The 16,312-nt window shown below is 40.6% G+C and overlaps 1 protein-coding gene and 1 non-coding gene across 2 annotated transcripts; one reads left to right on the top strand and one right to left on the bottom strand.

The window, feature by feature from the left end:
• The first annotated feature begins 1,308 nt into the window (after positions 1 to 1,308).
• Positions 1,309 to 1,393, top strand: TRNAR-UCU (transfer RNA arginine (anticodon UCU)). Its single transcript is given in 2 exon segments — positions 1,309 to 1,345; positions 1,358 to 1,393. It is a non-coding gene; the product is annotated as a tRNA-Arg (tRNA).
• A 5,774-nt stretch (positions 1,394 to 7,167) lies between these two features.
• On the bottom strand, positions 7,168 to 16,276 carry DNTTIP2 (deoxynucleotidyltransferase terminal interacting protein 2). Its single transcript, XM_072868788.1, has 7 exons — positions 15,884 to 16,276; positions 13,050 to 14,791; positions 11,414 to 11,549; positions 10,618 to 10,713; positions 10,072 to 10,236; positions 8,808 to 8,917; positions 7,168 to 7,321 (listed from the first exon to the last, which is right to left on the bottom strand). The coding sequence occupies exons 1-7, from the start codon at positions 16,259 to 16,261 to the stop codon at positions 7,228 to 7,230; spliced, it is 2,721 nt and encodes a 906-aa protein (XP_072724889.1). The 5' UTR covers positions 16,262 to 16,276; the 3' UTR covers positions 7,168 to 7,227.
• Positions 16,277 to 16,312: the final 36 nt, after the last annotated feature.

Genomic DNA, 16,312 nt, shown 5'->3' on the forward strand with positions numbered 1-16,312 from the left:
TACTGGGTTTTTTACTGTGATTTCAGAACACATATAGTTCAGTCATGACTCCCTTAATATATTTAGTAATAGGCATTCACAGTATTCACAGCAATGATCCAAGTATACTGTAATGTTTTCACCCACATTGAAAATATTGTCACGTAATAGAATGTTATTTCCCTAATTTATTTTCTTTTTTGTTCTTTCCATTTACAAGGGGTTTTTTAAGGTCTCCAAAATATTCTCAGTTGCTAATTTCCACGTGTGATTCCCACATCCCATTTCTCTACCTGTTGACTCACAATAAGTTGCTGCAGTGTCTAGCAGAGATTGCATGGACACGTTTTTACTGGTCACCTATGTCTTGTCTTTCAGATTCCCACAGTTTTTTTGTCTCATGTGGCACTGGAAAGCCAGAAAAAAGCTGCAGTGCCTGGGATGCCCAGTAGACATTACCACAGTTTTCTAGATTCCTGCAATTCAGATGCTATTGTTTAAAAAAAAACGAAACGAAACAAAACAAACCCCCCATGTTTAGACTGTTCCTAAAAACTTACAATGCTGGAAATGGCCCATGTTAAAAGAACTTGGTTCCAAATAACTTTGGAACTGACCCAGTGTAGTTTCCATATCCTTGATGCTATGACTGAAAGGTTTTTTATTTTTTTGTCTGATATATTCATGTGTACTTCAGAAGTGGAGTGCTGTTAAAAGCACATTATAAATAATTGCAGTATGAGAAATGTTCGTATTTATTAAAGCAAAATCATTTTATCTAATTCATCAATGTATCACCTTCATCTGTGTAAAAAGACCCAGTCCTATAAAGACTTCCTTATGCAAATTTACGGACGTTTGGAGGAACAGTTCCCCAATATAAGACAGTTGTGGAATATAATTATATTCCCCCCAAACATAAGGATTAATACTGATAACGCCCAAGTGAGATGACGGCAAATATTTTATTTTCATTACTGATGAACTTAAAGAAGTCTGTCTTTCACAAGAAATAACGACGTAGCCCTATGGCGAGCGCCTAACAGCAAGCTATGGGCCCCACTCGGGACCTGGCCGTGGACAGCGCTCAAGCGGCACGTAGAGGCTGCCTGGAGACTCGTTTGTACAGCGGCTTATAAGACTAAGCCTGTTCATATCGGCAAAAAAACCAAAACAAAACAAAAGAAAAAAGAGAGAGTACCCACCGCCCACGCGTGGACGAGCGCCCACCCTCGGCCCCGGCCCCTTCCAACCGCCGCGGGCGGGGGGCGCCGGCCGGGGGGCGTCGCGCGCGGGCTCTATGGGCGGTGTGCAAAGAATCCAACAGGTGGCTCCGTGGCGCAATGGATAGCGCATTGGACTTCTAGAGGGTGAAGGGATTCAAAGGTTCCGGGTTCGAGTCCCGGCGGAGTCGCGTCTTCCCTTTTACCCCCCCGCGCTTTTAGCGGAAATCTTTTTACGCCACTATCCCGTCCCTTACCTCTCCGCCGGAACGATCGGGCCGGCCGACCTGGCGCTTCCCGGCGGCCGGCTCCCGGCGGCGAGGCTCTCCGGGCCCGCCTCCCGGCGTGCCTGACGGAAAGTGGGGAAGGCTGGGAGCAGGCGGAGTCAACGGCACCAGCCTCCACCGAGCGTGGCGGCGCACCGGTCATCTGCGCTGCGACCTCCGCTCGGCCCCAGCGACATTAAGGTGCTTCACCGCCAGCGAGAAAGGTGGAGGGCCGAGGATGGGCGCCGCGGCGAGTGGCCGCTTGCCTCCGAGCCGGCGGAAGAAGGGCTCTCCTCCTCCTCCTCCTCCTCCTCCCCGTCCCGTCGTCTGCCCTCAGGCAACGACCGCCGTCAGCGCGCGGTGAGGGAGCGCCGGGGCGCGCGTGGCGCCCGCTGCAGCCCTCCCCAGCGGGCAGGGCCCGTCCGGCAGCAGCCTGGAGCGGCGGGGAGGAGGGCAGCCCTCCGACAGCCGGCTCTCCGCTTCCGCACGCAACGAGTTTCTTAACAATACGTACAAAGGAAAAGCCACCAAGCAAACCCCTGCAACAGGAACAACTCCGGCATATTTGTCAGTATCTACAAACCAGCCTACTCATGCCGTTAGGCTTCCAGGACAGTCTTCAGAAAGGAAGTTTACTTGAAAATAAGACTGTGTCTTTCCCGGAGGCACTTCAGTGAGGGTCCACGATACGTTTCTGGTTATTTTCAAGTAACAAAACAAGCCCACAAAGTGCAGTAGACAGAACTGAAGCATTTAACACTCGAGTGGATACCATCTTTTCCTCCTAGCTTACACATGCCTATAGATAGAAGATGAAGAGCCATTTTAACAACAACAATCAAATTTTAAAAATTGCGTGGTAAAACACAAAACGGTAGCAGCACTAAACAAACCTTGGTTTTGCTCAGGATTGAATAAATTATAAGTTCATCTGAGTCATGGTTTTATTCAATTTGTGGGGTTTTTGATCAATTATTTTTAATCCTGCATGTGACTACAGCCTCTTTTTCAGACTGTACTAATGTTTATTTAAAAGCAATAAAGGAAAAATCCACATAATTGAAATGAAACACACCATCAGGAACATTAACTGTCACTGTTTTGCAGCACAGCAACCCACTCAAGAATGCCATCTAGCTATAAAATATATGTATCTCTTTACAGAAACATCAAACTTTCTCAGAAGTTGCAGATAAATAGCAAAAACAAAACCTCTCTACATTAACCTGATAAAAAGCAACTAAATCAAATGACAGAAGACAAAATGTTCCTCCTTGTTCGGTCACTTCCAGCAGTGCATAATACTATTTCCCTTTGTATTTTTTGTATTTAAGCATAGCTTCATAAAATTTGCTTAGTTCCAAGTGAAAAAAATTTGAAGGCGGAGGCTTTTACATATATGTTTGCATGCTGCAAGCACTATTTACATAATAGATACTCTAAAAATGCATAAGTTAATTAAGGGCTACAGTCCAAAAGAAAAAGAGAAAATTGTAGGTTCAAGGAGCAGGGCATTTCCTAGAGGTAAGCATGGCGACACCTCTCCTGCGACACTGGCGGTGTAATGTTCTGATGTGAACCTGAGTGGGAAAGTATAGGGACACAATTCCACAAAATATTTGTATGAAGAGGGTTTTGAGGAAAATGTTGCACAGACAAGATACTTGTAGTATTTCAGAACGCATCAAGAGAATCAGGAGAAAAAAATTCAAGACATACAGCAAGCGATATAAATTGGACAGATGCTGCTTGCTACAAATTTATGGAGTAATTAAAAAAAGAAAGCAATGTGAAGGCAAAGAGGCAGTCTAATAATCAATAATAATCCTTCTATCTGACTGGGTATGAAGAACAACTTTTTTGCTGTGAGGACAGTCAAGCAGTGGAGCTCTGGGAGATGTGCAGTCTCCTTCCTTGTAGGTTTTCAAGACCTGATTGTATAAAGCCCTGAGCAACCTGGTCTAACCCTGCTTTGAGCAGGAGGCTGGGCAGGACAAGCTCTCATGGTCCCTTCCAACCTGTGTCACGGCAGGATTCCAAGTCTCAGCAAGACTTACCTAGGTAGGCTCCTGTGATAAAGACAGGACTTTTTAAAAATTAAGACATCAAAAATAGTTTTATCACATGGAAAATAGCAATGGTAAGAAGATACCTTCAGTTTTAAGGAGACCAAGTTGATTGCAGAGAGATTAAAGACGCCCCAAAGAAGGAAAAAGGAAGAACTGCGAACAAGGAGAGCATGACAGAGGAAAGTGAGAAGTCTTTTACTTCTGTTCTATGAAAAGAGCTAAAATCCCCAAAGACAAAAAGAAAAGTTGTAAATATGTTTCCTTTTACTTTCCCTTTTGCAAATAATTTAGCCTAGCCTGTCAGTATGGTTGGCCTTAAGTAAGGAAGCTTAGATAGTAGAATTGCTAACGAGCATTCTTTATTTGAAGGAAACCTCCATATGGTCTTTCCCCTCCTCCTAACAATAATCATTAGAGTAAGAATGCTTTGCCTGTGTTAAATCCTTGGTTAGCTGAGATAGTTGCAATGTAGATAGATAAAAACGAATTCTTCAGGCCCTGTGTCCCTGGAAAGGGCTGATAAGGAGAAACTACACAAGAGCCACCTGGTTTTCGATATGCAAGGAAGGTATGAGCAAGACAAAGATGGACTGAGCATGCGTAAAGACAAAGTTCAGTCAGCAGTCAGAGTGATGAAGACTACCGACCTCCTCCAACGACCACCTAAGGACTTAAGTACGCATGAGTCAGAGACATTTACATATATTAATGAGTTCCAAGAAATCTCATGTTTATATAAATTATTCTTATGAATATGTATGATTTTGCAACATATAACCTCTGCGATCTTGCTTGTTTGTCAGAGCACTTATGGTGGAGCGATCCCCAGTGCTGCCCAGCGCTGCAATAAAGGATGCCTGCTTAATAGTAACTCCGTTGCTATTGAGTTTTATTTTGGGAACACTCTGAAACTCTGATTCACCTGTTGGGAGATTTGGATTTTAAAGGGTAGTCTCCATGAATTTTGCTTCACTATACTAACCATGCCTACTAGTGGTACCACAGCAGCAACACCTCAGCCCCTGTCAGCCTAATCCCTTTTCATTATACCCTTTTGATTGTGACATCTAGGAGATGGACTGTGAACTCACTGGGCTGTACAACCATTGGATAGTCTCTGCCCCGAGGGCAAGAAGAAAAAGGAATATTGGCAAAACCAAGGGGAGCATAAAGAAACAGGAGAAAGGAATTATTACTGTCCGCACAAAACATTCCAATGACATCCAAAACAGCAATAGCTGCATATATAAAAAACCCCAACATGGTACCTACTGCCCTTTAATCTCCGGGAAATTTCTTGTTCATAATGGTTTACATCAATAAAGGCAAAATTACAAATTAACACAAATATTTGACAGCCATTAAAAGAAAATATTACTTGCATTTATAAGCAAAGTTTCTCAAACGATGCTAGTGTTTCACAAATAATTTTTTAATGTATTTGAGTATTTTCAGAGAAATCTGATAAGTTTATACAATCACATGGTGCATTTTGTTTTTACTCTCTCCCCAGCAACTTAAACCTTAGGTCAATTTCAATCAAATTTAATTGAAAGGTAAAGGCGTCCAAAATACTACCTGCCTATGCTTTTATGAAAAGCGGTGGTTAAGAAAAGGTACACTAACTAGTGCCTTAACTAAAAGAGGCTGAAGCCCAAACTCAGGCAATAGCTGACTGGCAAGCCAGCAAACAACCTGCAAGTACTATGCTGCAGCCCAGCGAACACCGTCCAGTACATCTCACCTCGTTCACACAGAACATGGAGACTCGCTGGGCACAGTGTGTGGCAAAACAGAAGACATTAGAAAAATCAAAGGAAGGGAAAAGGATATAGAACATAAATCCCTCACTATGTTGTACATGAATTAACTTCTGTAACTAGCTATTGAGCAGCCTGAGCAACAGACACTGAGTTGTTGCTTGCTGCGTAACACCAAAGCTTGCATTTCTCTTTTAAGGTCTTTCAGAGTTGTATGTTGCTTTTCTAAAGTTGGACTTGAACATCCCAGGATGCAACAGAATGACAACTACTGTGGTGCCTTGTTTTCTTTCCTCAGTGTTCAGTATTAACTTTTTTGTGCTTCCATGTCTCATCCAGAGAACAAGACACCATAGTTGTTTTTATTGGCTTTTTTTATCATTTACAGAGAATCGAGATATTAGCATACATATAATTGTATTAGAACAGCATCTGCATGTTAGCTGAGTCTTGGGGACAGGTGGTTCTACTTGTATGTGTTCAGTACTTCCCAATGAATTCACTTTACTTTGCACACCATTCATCTCCAGGCAGTCAAGACTTTTTAAGGAATCTACATTCCCGTCTGTCTCTGGTAGCAAAACATTATGGTCAACTTCAGAAGAATGTAAAAAACCCCAAAGGATCAGGGAAAAATTTCTTTCAAGCTTCAGTTGGTGATCAATATATACCATGATGCTCATTTCATTTTAGCTATCTCCAGCGCAAATAGCTAATCCTTAAAAAACCAAGTACTTCTCACTCCCAGTAGTAGAACATTTCATGGTTAAACATCGGTCAAGAGCATCCTTCTTGTTTAAGATCTGCAACCTTTAAAAGTCAGTGTTCGTGTGATAAGAAAACATCAACAGCACTGGTCCTCTGATAATCACTTCTAAATCTTTCTCACCCAATCCACCTAAGTCAGCGTAGTGACAATTTTATTTCTTCTATTATCCATCTTTTCTGCTACCTAAGGGCAGTGACCAAGCTACACGAGTTGTAACAGCAATATAATAACCTGGTCATTAAAACCCAACCAAACACCACAGCAGTTCTGACAATGACAAAACGTTATGGACTGTCACTAAAGGAGAACTGAGCTGATGCCATCTCTGGTTCTGTAATGATAGCAGAGGCCTTCCAAACTCACTCTATTCATTTACCCGAAGAACTATTCCAAGTCAGCTACCAGACCACAATCTGCACACTACACCCTAGATAATGGGCCCTACTGTCAAGTTATTTTCAGAAATATCATTGGACAATTATCAAATGGTGAAACTTAGTAAAAGCAACATATGACTGAACGTTAAAATTTTATATATAAATAATATTTACATTATTTTATCTATTAAACAATAGGTAATTTATATATTCTTTATTATTTGTTTATATTCATGTATAAATTTTTATATATAAAATTTATATTATTTTATATATATATATGATTATATATGTATATGCTGAATTCCAGGACATTCTCAATCCTATTATGGTCAATGTTGAAATAAACCCTTCACAACCAAACTATTTCTCAATACCTTCTATTACAGAATTGGCCAGCAGCACTTCTGACAAGACATGGAAAAATTTGTTCTGGCACATAACGGGTGCCAAGGTGAATTACACACATAACTTTAAACTGAATTTACTAATTAATTGATGTAAAGACTGAAGCATGAAAAGACCACAATCCATGAAGTTGGATTTTGTGCTCAGATTTAACAATATGCTTTCATATCACTATCTTTTTACATACACATTAATTTAAATTGAAATACCTGATAATTTGATAAAGCTCCCTACCAAATTCTCACTGCAAGAAATTCCCTAAACCTCAATTTGCACGACCTGCAATCTTAAAAAAGAAAAAACACCACAACCAAAGCATTCTGTAAAAAGTTTTATAACAAATAAGTTGTTCCAGCTTGTTATTTTTCTTCAAGTCTTAATTGTGAAATTTCTTCTTCTTCCGATTCCTCTTCCCTGCTGCAAAAGCTGCTTTTTCACTCATGATCTCCTGATACTTCTTTTTATTATATCTGAACAAAATAGATAATTTACTTTTAAGCATGGTAAACCAAAGTTCAGGAAAAGATAACATGGAAAGTACTCTACATATGTAATTTGTCAAACTGAGTTCTCTCATGATGTTTTCCAAGTCTGATTTCTTTAATTTTATACACTTATGTGTAGGTAAAGCGAAATCAACACTTGGATTAATGATAAATGCAGGTAAATTTGTTTTTGAAGTAAATTTGATTGAAGAATCATTAATTTTGGCATAACCAGAGGGTTCTTCATTGCATACACAATCACTTTTTGAACCGTTTACTAAAACACTGCTACTGCTCATAGTGGGAAGACTCATCAATTTCGCCAATACTATTGACAAATTATACCCATTTTTATACTCCCTTCTCAGCAAACTCAAGATAATCAACCTCACTCTACTCAAGATTGAAAACTGAGATGAGATTAACACTAAACAGTGAACAGGACAGACTTACAGAACATGAGTTGCTAGGTCCTCTAATACAGATTCTTATGTACCTGTACCAATTACTACAATGGACCACTGCACACTGAGCAGTATTGAGGCTTTTAATGGTGACACTGAAACCTGACAAATATCTGCACTAATGCTAAAGTATCTGGATAAAGCCCTTAATTAGTCACAATATAAATTAACTGACTAAATTTCAAATACATTAATTTTTAAAAATAGCTTCTAAAAAATACCTTATAAATCAGGTCAAGCCAAAAAACTAGTTAAGAAAGAGCTATACTAACTTGCTTTCCCAACATTAATAATTAATTCACAAGCCTGACAACATTAACCTTATAATCCCAAATTATGTACTACTTCCAAGAAAACATGTCATTATGTGAAAAAAGAAGTGCAGATTAACATCATGTAATAACCAATATCAAAATGGATCAACTAAGGGATCTACTCCAGAAATTGTAGGTTAGGCAGACATTGATCCAATCATATTCAAGTAAGACTTCTAGAGCAATTTTGATTCCTATGACAGGTGGCAGACTGACATGCTTATAAAATGAAATATCAACTTTCATAGAATTATAGTCAGCACTTTTCTATTAGCTACGACAAGAAAAATTATTCAGTCTTTAAACAAAAAAAAGTGCATGCATAGGCATAAATCACTTATTCAGAGCCCTTGGTTTTTGGTGTAAACCTGTGCAGACACTTACTGTAGAAGTGAACCAGAATAGGGCTGATTGTTATCTCTTCAACACTGACATTATTTTAAGAGTGGCTGCCAACGGTGATGACCCGAGTAAGATATAACCCTTTTATGAAGACAAAACATATGCTGTCTCAGTCTAATTATCTCCTGTCCCTTAGATCTTCTCAATGGCAGTGCAGCTGAAGTGCTAAAACAGCTAAAAAGTTTTCTTTGAAGTATAAAAAAACCCATATAAGCTGAATAAAACAAAGTTATATAGTTAATACTCCTCTCTTACATAGGATATTAGAATTACAAAACCATTTTAAAATACCTTCTAAACTCAGAATCCGCAAGCAGCTCTTCAACAATTGTTCTCTTCCTTTGTTTCTTAGGGATTCGACTATGGTAAAAGTCTATGGGAGAATCAACCACAGTTCCAACCTAGAAAACAGAAATGAAAACATTCTTAGTACAGCAAATGTTGATTATTTTGCCCCCCTTTTTTTTTCAAATCCTCACTGACAAGTGTAAAGACACCTACAGAGAAGATCAGAATGGTATCTTAAGAAAGTGCAAAATACCAAAAGAATTAAACAATGTTTTGTATGCAGTCACTTTGTCTCATTGTTTAGTGCACAGAGGGGGCCTGAGCTTTAAGACTGTACAGTTTTCAACACCGGACTGCTGCGTCAATGCTTGTATTCATAAAAGAAATCCAGTTCTTAACTTTTAAACATTTTCGCAAGGAGGGAAAGGAAACCCTTATGACCATCTTAATTCTTTCCCGTCTCTGTCATTGTGGTAGTTGTGCTAGATGGCTACACAGCAGTTAATCCATCTCTAATACAAGGGCTTCATCCTGGAATGCATCACGTTTTTTCCAACCGGCATGTTAGCCAGTTCTGATGATTCAGGTTAGCAGTGGAGATACATGGAGTACATGCTTCATGTAGCGAAAACAGACCTACACAGATCTCATTATGTGGAACACTTCAGTCTAAGTTTTTCTACGCCCAGAAACTTCAAAAGATACAACAAGACCCACTCTTTAGAGTGAAGTGGTAGTATTTTGAGAGATGAAAACAACTTCCTCAAGGATGCTAACTATTCAAACAGGCATAAGTAGATGGAAGCCTATTTCTATAGTTTCTGCAGTAATTATTTTCTTCATGCAAACCACTTCAAAGCTGAGAGCTACAGCAGCAGAAATTCTGGCTGATCACAAAGCTAGCTGTCTCAATTCAAACTGTATTAGCTACTAAGAAAATAAATGCTGATTATTTTCTACATACTTGTTAAAAAAGGCTAATACTCTAAAAAACCAGTGAAAATCTAGTCCACTGAGGGTTCAGAATACAGATTAAGTCAGATGTTTGTTCAGTACTATGAGATCAGCTGAAATTAAAAAACCCCAGCATATACACATATGTAATATAGAGTTAAGCGGTTGTAAACTGCAGCCAAGTAATCAAAATACTTTAATAATTAAGCTATGAAATTAAATCAACATAGAGGCTACCTACAAAATAGGCAGGGAATAAGAATAGGTGTTCAAAACTTCAGCAGTACAATGCCACCTTCTGCTGCTTCCTTACCTGGAAGTACTTGGGTAGACCATCTCTATCATTCTTCTTATAAAAATGCTTAGGGTCCAGCGAAGCTCTCATCTTCAAAACTTTGAGATCGTTCTTCAGTTCACTTGTGATTTCTGGGGCTTTCATACCAAACCAACCGTCACCTGTTGTTTTCTCTCGCTCTGCCTAGGATGCAATACCAAGAATAATAAATTTGCATTCAGCAACTAGGACAGGATGGAGAAGGGAACTTTCCCCTCCAAAAGATGGATGAAGCATTTAGAACATAACTGTGTACCTTTAAAAAGTGTATTTTATGTCCCTTATTATCAAGAAGGTCATCAGCACTGTATTAATTACAGATTTGTACCATCTGAGCACATTATCTTTCACTTCACTGTCCTGGTGACTAAAAGGATGGCTTTTCACAGGATTGCTCAAGGAAGACACTAAATTGCAGTTCGTCACTTCACTTCCAGTGAGGCCTGTACATGCACACAGTCCCAGCATGGGGCTTTCTACCAAAGCTTGTTTTGTTACTTGAGGCATTATCAGCTCTTCACTTACCCTGCGCTGTTTCTTTAGCTGGTGAAGCGATTCCCTGAAGGGTGGGACACATTCCTTTTTTTCAAAATCTGGAGTTATTATACTCTTCTGCAAGAGCTGTAAGAATTTTTTTTAACGTTAGACAGTCATCTCACTGATAGAAATTTTACTGTTTTACTGTATTTACAGAACCTACTAAAAGAATCATGCAGAATCTATGCAAGCGTTATAATACAATAACTTGAGCTTCTTTGAGCCACAATGAAAGTAGCAGAGATCTTCAAAACAGAACCCTGGCTAACAACAGAAAGCAGCTGGCTAGCTCTGGAAAAAGTGAGACAGCGAATGCTCTATAATAAAGAGAGGTATCATGGATGAGCCTAAGAAAACAGTCTCAACAAAAATAACACCTTCCCTTTATCTCAAAGGGTGCTTTTGAAGTAAAATGGCTAATTCCGTATTAGGGAGCATATAGACCTTTATTTACTGAAATTCATTCTTGCTATAGTCTAAATATCTTGTTAGCAGACCTTCAGCTCGTGTACCATTGGGCAAAACTGCAGGCATAATCAACTTTGTTTTATTTTACAAGATAATGCTGCTATTTGCACTGCTTTTCAGTTTCTGAAGTGTCACATATATTTAAATTCTTACCATTAAACCCAAACATAAATCCACACTTTGGCCAAAAAGAATGGAAGTTCTCAGCAAACCGTAAAACAGGATACTTCTTTAAAAACAAGTAAACCAACCTTATTAAATTAACAACTTTGGGTTACTGTAGTCACAGGTAACTGCATAATTGTGAACACATTACCTGGTCCTTCTTTTTCTCCTTCAGTTTTTTAATTACACTCGATCTGGGCTTCTGTTTTTTTGCATCAAAACTAATATATAAACCTCCAAGCTTCTTGATATTCAAACCAGGGTCTATGCTGCTGGAAAGATGTAAACTAAAAGGGAAATAGTTAATGATTAGAATATTGTAACAAGCATGCAGCTAAACCTTCTACTGTCCTCTGAGACAGATAAACAGAAAAAATATTTTTCTTATTCTTCCCACTTAGGTTCAGTTCTGCAATGATTTTAAGCCACAGTATTTAGAAGAAATACATAATTTAGAGGTGACAGAAGATGGCGGGGGGGGGAGGAAATCATGACATTATATGAAGTGAGAGTTTATTAAAGAACAATACCTGTGGAATCACTTCCACAAATCTTTCATATTAACTCTAATGCTGTATTCTTATCTTAGATATTACTATCTTCTATAAAATTGGATTCTTAATTCGCTTAACCTTGACAAAAGAACTCATGACCAGCATCCTTCCTCTATACATCGAGAAGCCTGCTACAGAAAAAAAACCCACAAAAGCACAAACATATGGGTGGTAAAAACAGTCAATTCTTAGTGAAAAGTATGAAGAAGCTAGAATTCATCGTAGGAATGTTTAAGCCCTTGTCCGTGTTACAGTACTAGGAATAATGTTATTAAACATTTCAAAGCTAGTATGTTTCACATTTTTTCATTATTTCACTCCGGCAAAGGAATGTATCTGCAAACAATGTGCGATGGCTGACTCAAAAGGAGGTTTTTGATGACAAGAATGCTTTAAAGCTATGAAGTATTATGGAGAAATATGGTAATATCTAAAGACATACAACAGATATTTATTGTAGCTTGAATGCTTATTAATACAAGCCCTTTACAACTTCCTATTAAACTGTGACTAATCTTCTATACCGCCTTTACACTGAATGCTTGGATAAGTTTTTGTAAGACCTCTGGCCTACCTGAAGGTTTTTAGAAGATTAAGACTTACTTATCCAACCTAAACAGAGTATTATGCTTTAAACATATGAAGCATGTAACGGGATTTTAGCAGGAGCTGGACTACAAGAGTTCAAGAGGTCTCATCCAACTTAAATTATTCTATGATTCTATGCTGGGCTGATTGCACTTGAAGTGTCAGCATCCCACAGCACAAGAAAAACTGAAAGCATGAAACTATATGCAACTGTTTTGGATTAAAAAGCATGACCTAATTAGGCAATGTGTAAGGAATTCACTGGAGTTTTTGTTACTTATATCCAAACTAAAAAATCAACATTTAAGAAAACTGTGACCTGAATAAGCAATTAAATCAGCCTGACCAGTTTAACCCAGTTTCACATTTTGTTTTTTAAGCCAAACACATACAAGGCCTCCAGATGCCTAAATATTTCAGAGTTCTGTTCTGCTGTATACAAAACTGAAAAAACCCCAAACCCTGAATTTATGGACTATATTTGTATTTTACAATCTGTGCAACCCCACTTTCTATGTCAATATGACTTATGTGATGATACTACTCCCTCATTTATTCTACATAATTTAGCACTTAATGTACATATCCTATGCATATGCTTTAATGAAATGCAGATTCTTTAATTATTCCCAAAATGATACTTACACATCAACCTTATTTTTCAACAAATCATCATCTTCATCTTTCTCATCTTCATCTATCAATTCCTCTTCGGCCTCTTCCAGATCTGAGGATTCTTCTCCTTTCTCACTTCCTTCATGCTTACTTTCAGCATCACTACCTTGGCCTACCTGATCTAGATAATACTTTTGGCTGGAACTCATGCCAGGCTCAGTATCAATTACAAAAAGCCCTTCAGCATGCAGTGAATTGTTTTTTAAAGATTTGTTGAGGGAAGGAGTCCTCTCATCTGCCTCTTTATAAGACAGATTCTCTTCAACTGTATCTATGTCCGCCACATCACTATTTTCAGATTCATCGCTTTCACCTTTGGTCAGAAACAATGCAACAGAATCATTTCCACTGCTTGATCTTTCACTGCTGTGGGATACAGATTCAGCATGTTCTCCTGTTTGGTCTTCACCACTATCCACAACGATTTCAAGAATCCTGCATCTACGAATGCCATCAGTTCTTTGTGCCACAGCTATGTCCTTTTGTGGACTGCTCACTGCACTAGCTTGCTCACCCTTTCTTAATTTATCAGTGTGGGCAAAAGAGTGCTGTGCATCTGCCTCAGCATCTGGACTTCTGCATTCTGGAATTTTTTTACTTTCATTTGGTGTTATTTGCCCTTGGGATTCTAAGAATTGTTTGGGACTCATGCAATCAGTCAAAGAAAGATCCATACGCTGTGATTTCCCCTCCCCTCCCTTACTGTGTTCTTCTTGTATTTGGCCACATGCTTCCTCTGAATCATCTACCCCAGCAGACTGTGTCTTTTTTATTGCCTTTTTTTCAGGTGATTCCTTGTAACTTTGTTTCATTTTTGTAAGACTGCTGGGTATCACATCTTTCAAAACCTCTTCTTTCACATCTTCACTCCGGATTGTATTGGCAGATTTGGAAGAACATCTGCTTTTAGGTGAATTGAGTTCTTTATTATCCTCAGTGACAGAGGAAGCATCTTCTGTGTCAGGGACAAGTTCTGCAGCAGGTCTAGAATCAGAAATTATTACTGGCTCAGATTTAACTGTGTCCTCAATTAAATTCTCATCTTCTGAAACAATTCTGTTTCCCTTCTCAGTCTGCTTAGTATTTTCTGCTTGTGATTTTATTTGCGTGCTCCTAGTAATTCGTTTGGTAGAGATGGGCGGTTCCATATGACAACTTAAGCAGCATGACTCTGCATCAGAAATATCTTCACTCTGGGCTTCGCGAACTGTATCGGACTGCAATTTCTTTTTGCTTTGCCTGCTTCTTGTAGTTCTGGTAACATTAGGGATCTGGACACCAGAAACAGCAGAGGAATAAGACTCAGCTTCAGAGGTATCATCTTCATCCTGAATTCTACTTAACTTATTTAGAAAAGCTGTCTTGTCATGTCTTTTTTTGTCAGGAGAATCCGGTTGATAAGGAACTACAATTTGTCGTCTTCTTGTTACTCTTACAAACAAAGGTGTCTGAAGACCAGACACAGCAGAGCAGTTTGATTCTGTTTCTGACACATCCCCATCAGCTTGTGGTTCAGCAACTGATTGTGCTGAATGAACAGTTGTGTCCTCATTTCCAGTAATTTGCATCTCCAAGCTATCACTGACATCTGTGTCTGCATGCTCTGCCTCTTCAAACTGAGATTCCTGAATTACCTCTGGCTTACGAATTGATTTAGTTCTTCTTCTTGTCATCCTCATAGACACAGGAGTACTAACTTCAGCAGATGCCATCTAGAAAAGGAGTGGAAAAAGTGTGCTATTGACAAATAACCCCACAAAAAGGATGCTATAGAAATCACTAACAACCTTTTTAAACAAATCTACTCAAGCTGACAACATATTACATGTCTCTGTGTAGCCCTATCTATGTGGAAGAAGTGTTAATAAACCATCCCTTGCTTACCTGTTTGTCTACTGTCTTTTACCCAAGGCAGGGGAAGAAACACACACATCCATTAAGAAATATAAAGAAACACATTAAAAAATAGAAACAAATATCTTCTAATTCTGAAAAGTTCTGGCAAGCTGTCATGGGAAGCAAATCCAGAAGCGATGTTCAAAAACATTTGAAGATTTGCTCAACTATAAAACACTGAAGGCTAGCACCTGGCAGAACGTGCCCCAGAATGGTTTCCATAACCAATTTTAGCAGTTTTAGGAACAGACCGGCCTCACAGCAACTGCAACACTAGGTATAATCTGCTGCTTTAACGATGCTTGTAAGTTACCTGGAAGGCAATTCAAAATTTAGGAAGGAAAAAACACTCCTCAGGAGCACGATCTTCCCAAAACCCAGAACAATGTTGGATCAACATGAACCATGCTACCTAAACGATCAGTATTTACGCGGGTGTTTGCATGTCTAGTGGAAAAGCCACAGAGAAATGCTAAGATAACTGCAGTGCAGAGGAAAAAAAAAAAAATTAATACCCTCACCTTTAATTTTCAACGTTAAATGGTTTAACAAGCTACAACGCTGCAAGCCCCGACAGGGGAAGGCGGCGGCACGGCCAGCCTGGGAGCGCCCTGCAGGGCCGGCTGCGGCCGGGCGCCGCCGCGGCAGCGGCGGGGCGGCGCGGCAGGCGGGCACACTGCTGCCGCTGCCGCTGCCCTGCCGCTGCTGCTGCCCCGCCGCCGCCAGCCCAGGCTACGCAGCCGCCACCACCGAGCCCCACGGAGCCGGCAGGCCCCACCGCCCGCCCGCTGCGGACACCGGGGCCCCCGTGGCGAGGCCGCGTGCGTGCAGGAAGATGGCTGCCGCAGCCGCCCCGCGCGCCGGGTGGCGCCCGACTGCCCGCGCCCCCCGCTCCCGGCCCCCCTCACCTCCGCCGCGGCGGCGGGCTCGGGCGCGGAGGGGCTGCCGCTGCCTCCCCCGGCCCGCGCCCCCTGCTCCCTGCGCCGCGCCGCCGCCCGCCTGGTGGCCACCATCTTGTCACCGCCCCCGCCCCTTCCGCCCGCCCTTCCGGCGGCGCTCGGCGGGACAGGGGCGGGAGCGCGGCCGCCTGCGCCCCGCCCGGGAGGGGGAGAGCCCTGCCTGTTCACGCCGCGGGACCGAACAGGCAGCGCAGAGAGGAGCGGCGTGCCAGCCACGGGCGAAAAATGACAGTAGGCTGCAGCGCGTCGGCTTCGTATTGAGAAGCACTGCAGCAACTGGAGACTAGCACACGGTTCTCGGTGAGGAGGGAGGGTTACATACGCCATTAGAAGGTGAAATCTCCCCGCGTAGGACACTTAAGACTATTTTATGACAAA

The sequence above is a fragment of the Ciconia boyciana genome, chromosome 7 (genome assembly GCF_034638445.1).
Source record: "Ciconia boyciana chromosome 7, ASM3463844v1, whole genome shotgun sequence".
NCBI lineage: Eukaryota > Metazoa > Chordata > Aves > Ciconiiformes > Ciconiidae > Ciconia > Ciconia boyciana.

Excerpts from the sequence above, each read along its gene's own strand:
- DNTTIP2 (XM_072868788.1), bottom strand. The coding sequence starts at position 16,261 with ATGGCGTATGTAACCCTCCCTCCTCACCGAGAACCGTGTGCTAGTCTC. Across the intron at positions 11,550-13,049 it reads TTGAAAAATAAGGTTGATGT|TTTACATCTTTCCAGCAGCA; the intron begins GTAAGTATCATT and ends TTTCCCTTTTAG. Across the intron at positions 10,714-11,413 it reads AGGAGAAAAAGAAGGACCAG|CTCTTGCAGAAGAGTATAAT; the intron begins GTAATGTGTTCA and ends AAATTCTTACAG.